A 13385-nucleotide genomic window follows, 5' to 3' on the forward strand; every position below is an offset into this window, starting at 1 on the left:
TTCCTAATCTGTTTGTTCCACATTACATTTTTCTATACTTCCCAAAAGCACATATTTTCATACTTGTATTATCTTGTTTCATAAGAAATCGATCTCTGAAACTTAAATACCATGATCTTCTTGAAGAAAGGCATCAAGCCATAGACACTGTAGTATCACCTACTGTAGACAGCATAACACAAACCCAGCATTGTTTTGTCACACAACAGATACCTGATAAATATTAAGTTATATTTATTCCCAATTTACACAGCAACAACATAAAAAAAAGTTTTGGGCAGCTCACAATAAAATAATAGAAGATAAAAACAATGTAGACCAGGGAAATCAAAGATAAGGTTATTAAAGTCATTTTATTTTAATATTAACCTTCATTTTGATCTTTCAGGAACCCTGGACTTAGCTAAAAACAAAACATGAACAAACCTATACAAAAAGGAGAGAGAAGAATGAAGTGACTGATGAAAGACTAGAATAAGGAGTCAGGATACTTAACCATGCAAGGAATTCCTAGGATCAAAGAAGAGGACAGAGACTGAGATGGTTGTAGAAAGGAGATTCCAGTCTAGAAAACATAAACCTACTCCATGTCCTCAAAGCCAACATTCCAAGTTAGAGATATGGAGAGGAAGGCAAAACATGCCTCTATTTTATAATGGGAATCAATGGGAAGATAGAAATGTATTTATAAAATAAGGATACCTATAAGAATATCTAAATTCTTTTGGCATAATTACTTCCAAAGTATTTTCACAACTAACTAGTATCTCGTTTTTATCCCCAAATGCTCACAGCACTCCCACAAAGATAAAGACACTTGAATTCCTATTTTACAGATGGAGAAACAGACACAAAAATAAGTTAAAAGCCAACACTGGTTACTGAGACTCCAAACTTCAGATTCTTCCCTCTCCTCCACATCCTATCCTCCTCGTAGAGCTCTCATTATCACAGTCTCTTCTACCCATTTCCCCTTATTTCCAGCTTCACAAACACCACTCTAGTTAGGGCTCCTGCTGCCTAACAACATTCTCATTGGTCTCCCAGGCTCCCCCTCCACCAGGGTCATCTTCCAAGAACTCTGATTATGCCACTCCCCCCTTATTCCTACTCCCTTCTCAGCCCCACCCCCGCTTGCCTCCACCCTAAATGCCCTCTTTCATCTGTGTCTGTTGGGATCTCCATTATGGTGCCACCCTACTTTTATCCATGAAGCCATTTTAGTCAGTCATCCCTTTCCCTCAACTCAACATGTGCTAGATGCTGTATTAGATTCTTGCTAAATATTTGCTGAATGAGCCTGAATTTTAAGATCTCTCATTCAATACTCTTCCCTGCACTGGGCTCCAAAGCAATCCATCTTCTGAGATGATGTGACCTCAAAGAGGAGCCTAATTAGCATGCCATCATGGTTACTGAGCTGGCATCAGATGATAAGGTCATGCAACAGCTATTAAGAAAGAGAAAATAGAATATTGTCTTAAAAGGCCTGTAACTGGATAAGAGCTATTAAAAACATCAAATTAAAGAAAATGCTGAATGGCATAAGCAGGACACCACACTAAGTACTGTGAAGATCTAAAAACTAAATAAATAAATAAAGCTTAGAGAGACAGTTCTTACTTCACTTTTATATCAATGAGGCTGACTTAAGAGCAACACTTACTAAAGTAGGTATTAATGAAAATCTCAAATGGAAGACGATGGCAACTCAAAGAAAAGCTGAGAAAAAATAAATCCTTAGATCACTTAAGTCAGGGCCATCAGCCCCCCCTTCTTCACGCTTCCACTTCCCAGTCCACCATTCTCTCAACCACCTCCTTTTTCTCTCCAACTCTCTACCCAGTTTCAATCCCCTCTTACTAAAAATCAAATCCATGAAATAGGTGAAAGCAGATGAACAGTCCCTTCTTCAAAAAGAAATTATGACATGTTTTTCCTCTTCAACTGAAAATGTTTTATAGTACAGAGGGAAAGCCAGGATAAAAAATACAACAACTACTCTAAAGAAAGAAGCAACATCCTTGGAACTTCAGATTTTGCCCAGTTCTTGGTGTGAAAGTGAAATTGGCAACTAATGCCAAGTAGTCAATGGAAAGAGACTCTTGATAATGAAAGAAATCTGGGGATACCCACTTAAGAACAACTATAGGAAAAAAGTGACCAGCTACAATGAGTGTCCATTAAGTTCCAACTATGAATAAGTGACCATCATTTTCTTTTTAGGAAGCCCAAATGAAAACAATTTTAAGATTGGAACACACGTCAGCTTTGCAGAAAACCCAGATCTGAAAGCTGTTTTTTCTTTTCACACAGGCCAGCTCAGGATGACTTACGGAGTTCATTTCCTTCGCTGAGAATCTCCACCCGGCGTACAAGCTGCTCAAACAGATTCCGCAAATTCAGCATCGTCGTATCCATCTTTCTGCCAAGAAATCAAATATACATTAGGGGTCCTGCCTTCTTCCCCAGACAAAAGATTCAGTAGCAATCCATTACAGCCATCAGTGACTAACATCTGGACTCTTCCATTTGTAGCTACCATTATAAGGATCTCAAGCCAACAATCGGTGTTTTGTATGATCTTTATTACAAAAACAAAGTTGGAATGTTTAATGTTATTTGCAAATCAGAAAAGCATTTCAGACCTCCAAATATAACACCCCCTTCCTGCCTACTTCTTTTCCTCCAGTCTGCAGGCACTCTGGAGCTGTGAGGAAAGCAATTAAGGACAAGCATGTCAGTTGATTACTAGGTGACCAACTATAATATGTGGCTCTTAGTCTATTGATTAACACAATACTTTTGCCACTTTAATCCTTCTGGACTTTGAAGACCTTCAATGTAACTTAAAAGGTTTATTTTTAATTTCATTTTTAGCTAGTATCCCTATTGCAACTGCCTTTTAAAACGCAGGACATGGTCAGCACATTTCCTACCAACAGCCCAGATGACGTCACACGAGTGATTAAGTGAGGAAATCGCCAGCTCAGCAGCACAAGAATTATTTCTGTAATGCAGGGCTCTCTGCTGGACTGTGTGCAGGGACTATGTCTAATAAATTTATACTAAGTATAGGCAAAGGATTATGTTGTACCACATTCTGGCATCAAGAAGACAATACACCACCTTCACAGTTAGAAGGGCAAAGGAAAAAAATCATTTGCTACTGTGTTCTGTATGGTGAATTTCAGACTTCATATTCCCCCCAAAGCCCTGCTGATATTACATTAAAAACAGTGTCCTTGCAATCAGTTTTGTTCTGAATAGACTTTAACTGGGAACACTTTGAGGAAATAAGATCTTAACTTAACAGACGAGAAAAAAAAAGACATCAACTGGACGTTACAAAAATTATCAAGGAAATGAAATAAAAAAATAAATTTCATTTGAAAACTGAATGTCCTTAAAAATACCATTTAAGGATTCTTGTGTTTCTCCAAATCACCCCTCAACATTCTAGTCTATGTCCTTATTTCATGCATCTAAATAAAATTTAGAACTCTTTTATGGGGCGCCTAGATGGCTCCATCGGTTAAGTATCTGTCTTTGGCTCAGGTCATGATCCCAGAGTCCTGGGACTGAGCCCCAGGCCAGGCTCCCTGCTCAGCAGGGAGTCTGCTTCTCCCTCTCCCTCTGCCTGTGCGTCTGCCTACTTGTCCTCTTTCTCTCTTTCTCTCTCTGTCAAATAAATAAATAATTTTTTTAAAAATTAACTCTTTATGAAGGTTTAGTGATTTTACAATGTTTATAAGATTGTACCATAAGCTATGAGGATGGGACAGGGTTAAAAAAAAAAAAAAAAAAACCACAAAGGACAAAGGAATATATAAACATAAGATATTTTCTACTAAATGCTACAGAGTTATTCATTTGTACTCAAATGATGATTGGCCTAATAGCCAATCATTGCCTCCAAGCTTGGAGGCAACATATACCTGAATCAGGGCCGGAAACCAAGATTTTCAAATGGCAATGTATCTGTTCCAAGCTACATAATCACAGCAAGCTGCTAAGCAACCAGACTAACAAATGTATTACAAAGATCTTTCTCTAAACTAAGAACAAAACTAAAAGAATAGCATTAAAACTGGCAGGAGGCGATCTGGAAGCTGTGGAGATGCCCATGGATTTCCCAGTATGACAAACCAGGCACAGATACCCAAATGCTACAGGGGCAGGAGCAGGGATTTCAGTAGTTTATTCAAATGATGATTTCCTTTGGCTCCAGTAAAAATGGGAAGAGACTGATCGGGTTAAATGTAGGGCACTGATTTCCTTTATCTCAGCAGTCATCTATACATTCTGAGACTCAAAGTCAGTGAACTCCGCACATAGGAAAATTTCTAACTGCCCAAGAGTGCAGAAAAGTAAGATTTCACAGTGCAACTAGAGTTTTAAAAACTGGTTGTTTAAAAAAAGAAGAAGAAGAAGAAGAAGAAGAAGGTTTGATGTTTTAAATGACAATACAGCAACCTGATCCTTTGTCCCCTTTAAAAGAAATCTTCACATTTTCTCAAGTTCCTCTAGCCCACTATTCTTCTCCACTCTTTGTACATACCACTCCCTAGAGTGAGGGTTGTGGGGAGGTATAGGCTCTTGAAAACACAGCCAGATTCGTCAAAAGACTAAAGACACAGAGAACCTACCCGGAGACCTTTCCTCATCATAGCAACGTAGCAACGGTTATCTCATACAACTACCTCCACCTACGTTATTGTCCAAATGTGAAGCCTGGTACCCAGGGGGCAGTTGTTTAACTCTCCGTGCTCTGCTATGAAATAGAGGTAACCCTCAACTGTCAGATCATCATAGTCTGCAGATTTAGTTTTAGGAAGCATTTATGGTTTTCTACGCTTCCCTCTCAATACCAGATATTCCCTAAAATTCAATCCTCTAATCTCTCAAAGAAGTTACCAAACTATCCCAAGTTAGTCATCTCCAGATGATCACCCATCATCTCCAGCCTCCCTCCTAACCACCGTCCTACAGCTCTTAAAGCTCTTAATTCGACTGGGATGCCCTAGAGGTGAAGCCTGATCCTGAGACTTGGTTCTATCCCTCCCCATCACATATATCAGCAACCACTCTACCCACTAACCTACTCTACCAACTCCCAATTTTGATTTCCTTATCATTCACGCAGTTCCAAACCTCAGAATCATCTTCAGTTACTCCCTTTCTGATAAGTACGATCACCATACCTGTGATCGTACTCTTCTCTCATGTTCTCTATCCAGCCCCTAATCACGGGCAGGCTCGCCATCATTCACTTCAACTGATGCTTCCCCCACTGCTTTGCTCAGTTGGCACTCAAGACACATACACTTTGCACTCACATTTCTACCCTATATCCCAGGTAGGCTGTACATGTGAGAGAAATCTTACCTTTGGTACAACTGTATCACGCACACAAACACTCAATATTTAAAAATAAATATTTGATGGGGTGCCTGGCTGGCTCAGTCAATAGAGCATGTGACTCTTGATCTCAGGGTCATGAGTGGGAGCCTCACACTGGGCGTAGAGTTTACTAAATAAGTAAATAAATGATAAATGGAAATCAGAGAACACACACCAATGAGTCTACTGTCAAAAGAATTTCCATTCTACCTGAACATCAGTGCATAATATAGATGAAAACTTAAACAACAGTTTAAAAAAAGGAGGGGTGGCTTGGACAGAAGCCCTGGGATAAAGTTTCAGTTCTTCTATTTGTTAGTATAACCCGGAGTAAGTCAGATTCTGAGACTCATTTATAAATGGGAACAGTAACACTTGGCCTACTGATCTCACAGAATAGCATCAATTCACATAGATTAAAGTTTTATAATGTAAAAATTGAACCTTATAGAGGGTATGACATTTTTTTGTTGTTGTTGTTTTGGTCTGATAGTTGTTATTTACATTTTACCACAGTGATTACCAAATCATAGCTGGAACCCAGACCAAGAAGAGTGGAGAAGACAGCAAAATTTGACCAGGTCTAGGCTCTTTAGCAGGCTGTCTTACATGAGGCTTGTAGCATCTGAAAATAGCTTTTCCTCTAACACAGGTTTACTTAGGGTAATCCAAAAACGGCACTAGCAAAATATAATCCTCTTCTCTTTATACACCAGGGGACCATGTATTTTTATTAATGTTCTATAGAAGTGACATTCAGGAATTATTTATAGATGACAAAAATATCTTTCTACATCAGTACTAACTCTGATATCACAGCCAAACTGTAACTCAAAAAGCTAACATTTACTCATCCTATTCAATGTCAATTAAAAACGATGTTAATTTTCCTGTTGGGTCACATTTTCACTCACAAGAACACTCCTTTATTTCTCCCCCTTTATTATTTAGCTCCAGAGCTAGGAGATACACTAATGTGAAAGGAAACAAAAACAAAGTCATATTGTAGTACATTGCTTTGCAGCTGTAAAACAGCTGTCACTTTTCACTATGGAGGCAGCTGCCTTTTGGGAAAGCTGAAATGATCCCTGTGTGTAGCAAGGAAATCAGTTTGTGGAGCACTTTAAACAAAAAGGTGCTAGAGAATCTCAGCTGTTATTGATGAGAAGCCCCAGAGGTGGAGAAGTCACTATGTTACAGATTCCCAATCTGTGAGTATCCCTGAGGGAGCAATTTCACATCACCAGGAAAGAGTCTCAGCTTGATGTGATTGCTCTGAGTCCCCAATTTAATTTCAATCACCCAGCCAAGAGACAGACATCGTCCTTCAGAATAACAGACTATTACAGATCTTAACTGCAGAGTATCCTGGGAAAAGTCTCTATCCTCTTCTTCCTCCTAGAAACAACATTATTAAGAGACCTATACATCATGCCTTAGACGCATCAAGGGTATTAAATATTGTAAGACAAAGCAATGGAAGGTTGAGTTTTTCGGGAAAGAGTTTTAATGAAAAATATTCTCACGAACATTACTAAATCTGGAGAGTCCCAAGAATTCAGCAATACAGGTTTTCCACTGCCAAAGAAAATCATTTCCTAAGACAGTCTCAATACTATAAGATTCTTTCATATGAAAGCACTGTGGAGCAATTCTTTTTCCCAGATGTCCAGCTTTTGCTTTAATGTATCAGAAGTCTCTATACAACTGGCAGACAGAAGGAATATCCTGAAACCAAATGCTATTATGAACAAATGAATTACAGAAAGAGTAAACAGAATGTTCTCAATCCAGCGTGAATGAAGACTAAAATAAAAAGACGAATTGAACTATTATTTCTCAAAAAATTATTACCAGTTTTAGTATACTAAGTCCTCCTTTTTTCCTTCTTATACTGTGGATTCTTACCATTCTGCAGTGTTCCATTCTTCAAGATCTAGTGTCTTACCAATTCACTAAAACATTCCCTAACAATTTCAGTCCAAAATTATCTCTATTACCGATAACATTCATTTGGCAGATATAAAACATTGTTTCATACTATGGAATTTTCCAAGTTCAAAAAAATTAATGTTTTTTAATAGTGAAACTAAAATCTCATCACCCTAAACAATTACATGCATCTCATTATCTAATCTTTGCCCATTATATATTGATATCTTTGTAATATTGCAATCATAGATTGATATGTTTGTGTTTTGCTTTTCTCCATCATGATTCCATTAAGTTACAGAAAGTTAATTAACAGTTATTTAACCATTGTCTTCTTTGGATATTAATGTAATTTTCATTTACATCTACCTGGAATCTCCTGCATGGTCACTCCCTCATCTCCTTCAGGGATTTATTCAAATGTCATTTTCTCATTGATGTCTTTCCTAACTATCCAATTTTCAATTGCAGACTTTACCCCCCTACACTTCTCTGCTTTATCTTCCTCCAAAGCACTTGTCTTCACCTAACATACCCATATATTAACTTGTTTATTGTCTGCCTCCCCAACAGTTTAAGTTTCAAGAATGCACAGATTTTTGTCTGTTTTGTTCACTGCTGAGCCCCTGTACTCAGAACAGGCCTGCCATTTGGCAAATGATTAAAAGACATTCACCAAATGAATGAATTGAACATCACTGTAAACAGGTTTTTCCTTTAGGTGGCTGTATTCCTTAGAACTGGTTTCCAAGGCTGGGATTACTATATCATAGGGTAAAAGCCTCTTAAAGTTCTTGATAAATACAGCCAAAATATTTTCTAAAAGGGCTATAATAATGTACACTATACTCAATAGTGCAAAGGCCTACTAGACTCACCATAGTTATCTTAAGTTCTATCAGCCCCCCCAAAAGTGCAAGCTCCTTTACGGCTAAATAAGATTGTATTATATTGGGGTGCCTGGGTGGCTCAGTGGGTTAAAGCCTCTGCCTTCAGCTCAGGTCATGATCCCAGGGTCCTAGGATTGAGTCCCGCATTGGGCTCTCCGCTCAGCGGGGAGCCTGCTTCCTCCTCTCTCTCTGCCTGCTTCTCTGCCTACTTGTGATCTCCGTCTGTCAAATAAATAAATAAAACCTTAAAAAAAAAAAGATTGTATTTTATTTATATTATGCACTAAGTACCTGTTGAGTGATTAAGCTATAGGAAAGGCGCCTTCTCTCTAAACACTTTCAATAACTCGAAAAGTTCACCCCACACATTCAAGAGAATGATAATAACATTTCTTTAATTAAAAAAAAAAAAAAAAAAGCTTATCTTCTCACCCACCACACGTTGCTGAACACTCTCTCCGCCTACGGAACGAAATTCAGTGACGAGAAACATACGTGAAATTCTAAAAGTAACGCCTCCTTGTTCCTAAGGCTAAGAATTCGGATGGGACGAGCAAGATGTCATTGCCTCGGCCAGCCTACCTGGATACACACAGTCCAGAAGGGAGGGAGGCTCCACTTCAAGCCGCCCGGCCTCTCAAACACCGGGGTTTCTCCCTTCCAAAACTCCGTGCCCCTCGGAAGAGAATAGGGGCATTACCCCACCCACTCCCAAACTCTGTGTCTAAGTCAAAGTCACTTCTTGGGGGTGGAAGGAACCACCTGTCCAAGCCATCACCTCAAAACCACCTGTCTCGCCCTGTCCAAGCCATCACCTCAAAAACACAGCTAGGAGAAGAAAGCCCTCCACTCCCAGCCACCGCCCATTCGGGCCGCTGCCTCCCCGGGCCGGTGGAGACCTCCTAGAAGAGAGATTGTAGGTACCGATCTTCTCCCTGAACCCGCGGTGGCCGCGGCTCACCACCTCGGACACTCTCCTCCCACCACACACCTAGAGTCAGACGCACCTGTTCTCGCAGCCTCTAGCGCCCACCTGGCCGGGCCCGCCTGGACCCACTTGAGCCGCCTTCCACTTACTTCCCTCCGCGCCTCACCCAACGGCAGAGCAGCACCGCGCTTCCAGCTCGGGTTTGAAATCCTGCACCAACCAATCACAGAGAAATTTATTCCTCCCGCGCTGTCCCTCTACGCTGCGACGCACGCAAAACCGCCACGGGGTGGGGCGGGGCCAGAACTGAGCATGCGCATGCCGATAAAACGACGCCAAAAGTAGCCATTTTGACTAAGGTCAGAAGAATTGTGGGAGCGCTCTTTGCTTTTAGGGTCTGCGGCCCCAGATCCCTTTCCTGAAGCCGTTCAGGATACCATGTTGACTAAGGGCAAGTGATACTTTGAATGCAGATTATGCGTAGCCTTGCTGTTTCCCCAGGCAGGAAAATAGGGCTTTTGGAAATTATCAGTTGGACAGTGTAAGGTCCCACTGTTGAATGGGAGGAAGTCCGGAAGGAGTTAGAACAGTCATTTGTAACCATGTTTATTGAGCCTTGTAATACCTTCATTCGTTGGTACATTCATCCAGGTCTTAACTTGTTATTTGAGTGTGTTACATTTGTAACAAGCGCTCTACTAGGTATCAGAAAAATAAAGATGAGGGGCGCCTGGGTGGCTCTGTTGGTTAAGTGTCTGCCTTGGGCTCAGGTCAGGATCCGGGTCCTGGTATTGAGCCGACATCAGGCTCCCTGCTCAGTGGGGAGTCAGCTTTTCTCTCTCCCTCACCCCTTTCCCCCATCGTGCTCTCTTTCTCTCTCTCTAAAATAAATAAATAAATAAAAACTTTAAAAAAAAAAAAAGGTTATATGATCTCTGCTTTCCAGCAGCCTAGAATGCAAGAGAGAGAGCCCAGGGGAAAAAAATAAATACAAAATAAAAGTGCTATAATTCCATTTAATAAGTGTTCACTTAGAACTTGGCAATGTGTCAAGCACAGAGTTTGCTTTCTTTTTCATGCAGACTCACAGGGAGAAATATATTTTATGTTACAACCACGTCACAGAATTCTGCTCAACCTCACTACAATACACTGTACTCTGAACTTTTCTATTCCCCACCTCCACCTCCATGTTGATTGTCTCTACCTCACTGAATTCCTTATTCAATAATGAGCGGCTACCCGCAATTTGAAAAAATACTGCCTAACGCATACAGGAAACGGTGTTGCCTAAAGGAAAGGTCACAGGTTTTATAACCAGAAAACTTGACTCCATGTAAACAAATACCATTGGAGCCCTTCTGTGCAGCAGGCATACCACTGAACCAGTGGCATTATCACTGTGTAACGCTTCTGTACTTCATGTCCTCCAGCTACAAAACAGAAATAATAGTACTATCCCTATCTCACATGTTTAGTCCCAGATCAAACAATAGTGGGACACTAACAAAGTTTACACTTTATAAGCTATAAATACAGCTTGTTATTAATATTACTAGGGAAGATAGGAAGAAAGTAAATATTAACTGTACACATATTATCCCACTTAATCCTCCCCACAGCCTTTAAGATCAGAAGCACTCATTGATTGTACTAGTCTGTGCCTCCTTAGATACCTATCACACAATTAAATATGAGGACACAATATGTGTAAAATGCTTTAGAAGTACAGAGGAGGAAGCAGTTTTAATCCTATCTGGGGAGTGGGAGTGTTAGTAAAGCCTGCAGAGACTTGATGTCTGAGCTAGTACTTGAAATGTGAACAGGAATTTACCAGAGAGAAGGGGGTGGCACATTCTTAGCAATGGGAGGATCCTGTGACCTCTCAGGAATGAGTCATGTGTATATTTAATAAATACACAAGCAAACAATTTATGAAGGTTTAGGGCTGTGAAGGAACATTGACCTCAATGTTCAGGTGACATCGGGGGTTCAGGGAGTGTGAGGCCTTCTTAGGCAGCTTTGGCTTGAGGAGGGGAAGAAGCAGCTAGCAAAACATGTAGAGACCAGATGAGGAAGGAATCAGACTTTGTCCTGTAATAGACTCAGTGATAAGACAGTGGGGTTCAGACCGATTTTGACTAGGTTTGCATTTTACATGGGTCATATGCTCAGCTGGCATGGAGGACTGTCTGGAGAGGGGGAAATATGAAAGTAGAAAGACTCTTCCTGTGTCGTTAGGGAAAAAAAAAGACATGAGCCAAATTAGACCAATGGCAGGAGGGACAGAAAGGAGGGGCGGATGGGAAAGATACTCATGAAATGAAGTGCATTTATTAAACAATTGGACCTAATGATTGGAAAGAGAGGAGAGGGTGTAAAATGACTCAGCTTTCTCCCTCTCCCTTTAACCTCTTGTCTAGTTACTGAGCGCAGCTCTTTAAGTGTCTTTTGTGTGCACCCTTTTCTCCTTCCTATCGTCACCACCCTAGTCCAATTCAGGAGTCCTAGCCACCAATGAAATTATTTCCCCTCTCTCACATTCTTTTCCGCCCCCCCCCATGATCTTTTAAAAATACAACTCTAATCATGTCTCTGTCTTGTTTAAAATAATTAATGATTTCAACTTCCTCCTCAGTAAAGACCAAAATCCCTACCAAGGCTCCCCTAACTTGGCCTGGCTTCCCCCTGGAGCTGCACTTGTCGACCCCTCTAGCATTTATTTGCACTTCTTCCTCCCCACCCCCACTGCCTTTTCACCAGGCTAAGTTCTACTCACCCTTCCAGGGCAGCTTAAAAGTTTTCTGTCTGTTTCTGAGGTCTCTGAGGCCTGGAGCCATGCCTTTGTTAGACGCTCCCCTAGTACCTGTCCCCTCCTTCACAGGGCACTTCATCTATATTGGGGTTCTTCCAGTTACCAGTTATATGGCCTTTTTCACAAGTCATCTGTGCCTTTGCTCACTCTTCTATAAATGGAAATCATAATAGTGCCTATTTTACAGAGTTGTTGAGAGGAATAAATGAGATGCCATGTAAAGCACTTAGCATAGTGCTGGCACACAATAACTGCTCAGTAAATATTCCCTTTCCTACTAAACGATAAACTTCCAGCGAAGTAAAGATGGTATTCCTCTCATTTACTGCTATATTCGCTAGCTTTCGCAGCTCCAGTAGCCATCTGAGTGAGCAGAAGTGAGTTCAGTAGGACGGTGGTAGCCATGAGGGTTGGAGACATTGCCTGCCCGCCTACTCCTCCCTCCACCCAAGGCACTACCACACCCCTCCTGTTCCACTCAAGCCCCTTTCCTGTTGCACAAGCCCGGTGAGAAGAAGGCACAGAAAAGGTGAGGTTGGGGGGGGGGGGCGTGTAGGAACGTTCTTAACCCCCTTTCTTTCCAAAATACGGTTCTCTGGTGAGGGAGGCATCCCGGGGCTGCACCTGTAAAGGGATAAGCGTGAAAACTGATGCCAAAAAGCATGGGTTTGATTCCCGGCTCTGCCACTTATTGGAGGCGAGATCTGGGCTTGGTTATTTAATCTCCTGCTTCTCTGAGTCTCACTCGCCGGGCTGCTCTGCGGTGCCAGCGAGGTAATGGCTGTAAAAGGGCCTTGTGCCTCTCCCAACGCGCCGTCGGAGGACGCGTGAGCATCGGGCGGAGGAGGGCGGTCACCTGAGCCCGCTCCCCCCACCCCCGCCGTCCCCGCCGCCCGAGCAGCCGCCTCGCGCCGGGAGCCGCTAATAGGATTTATGCTAATGACGAAGACGCGGGTGACCGCCCGAGCGCGCCGCGCCCCGCCGCCCCCGCGCCCCACCTCTCCAGGGCCGGGCCGCCTGCCCAGAAGTCGCGACAGAGGAATTGTCACCGTGGGTCCCTGAGCGGTGGCAAGAGGCATGGCGCGGCGAGGGGAGACCCGCTCCCCGACTGCGGTCCGTCTAGTCACACCCCGGTGTTCGTCTTCCTCCCTGCCCGCCTCGGCTTCTGCCTCCCCGTCCCTTCTCCTCTGATCTCCATCTCTAAAGGGTCTCTCTCCCTACCTCCCTTCGACAGTTGTTCTCCCTATCAATTAAACCGAGATGTGAGCACTTTTGCGTTCCAGGCCGTGCGCTAAGCACGGGGGTGGGGGTGCGGTGGGGTACAAAATGCGCCGTCTGCAGAGGTGGGGACCGTGTTCTGGGGTTCAGGGAGAGCCAGCCCCCCTTCTGGATGCGGATCACGAAAGTCTGCCCGGAA

At 42.3% G+C, this 13385-nt stretch overlaps 2 protein-coding genes across 4 annotated transcripts in view; one reads left to right on the forward strand and one right to left on the reverse strand.

Annotated features, from left to right (window-relative positions):
* The window catches only part of RACGAP1 (Rac GTPase activating protein 1), a 28068-nt gene extending 18705 nt beyond the window's left edge, over positions 1-9363 (reverse strand). Inside the window, exons 1-2 of one of the 3 annotated variants that reach the window (XM_059403067.1) lie at positions 9233-9363; positions 2337-2421 (exon numbers count right to left, since the gene is read on the reverse strand). In XM_059403067.1, the coding sequence (XP_059259050.1) occupies positions 2337-2421 (85 nt within the window). In that variant the 5' untranslated portion in view covers positions 9233-9363. Of the gene's footprint in view, positions 1-2336; positions 2426-9232 lie in introns of those variants that run through there. The other 2 variants (XM_059403066.1, XM_059403068.1) reach the window with 2 other exon arrangements.
* A 3098-nt stretch (positions 9364-12461) lies between these two features.
* ASIC1 (acid sensing ion channel subunit 1) overlaps positions 12462-13385 on the forward strand; it is a 44519-nt gene continuing 43595 nt past the window's right edge. Inside the window, exon 1 of the mRNA XM_059403075.1 lies at positions 12462-12497. The gene's annotated coding sequence lies outside the window, so the exon portion shown is untranslated. The remainder of the gene's footprint in view (positions 12498-13385) is intronic.

Source organism: Mustela nigripes, chromosome 6 (genome assembly GCF_022355385.1).
Source record: "Mustela nigripes isolate SB6536 chromosome 6, MUSNIG.SB6536, whole genome shotgun sequence".
Lineage (NCBI taxonomy): Eukaryota > Metazoa > Chordata > Mammalia > Carnivora > Mustelidae > Mustela > Mustela nigripes.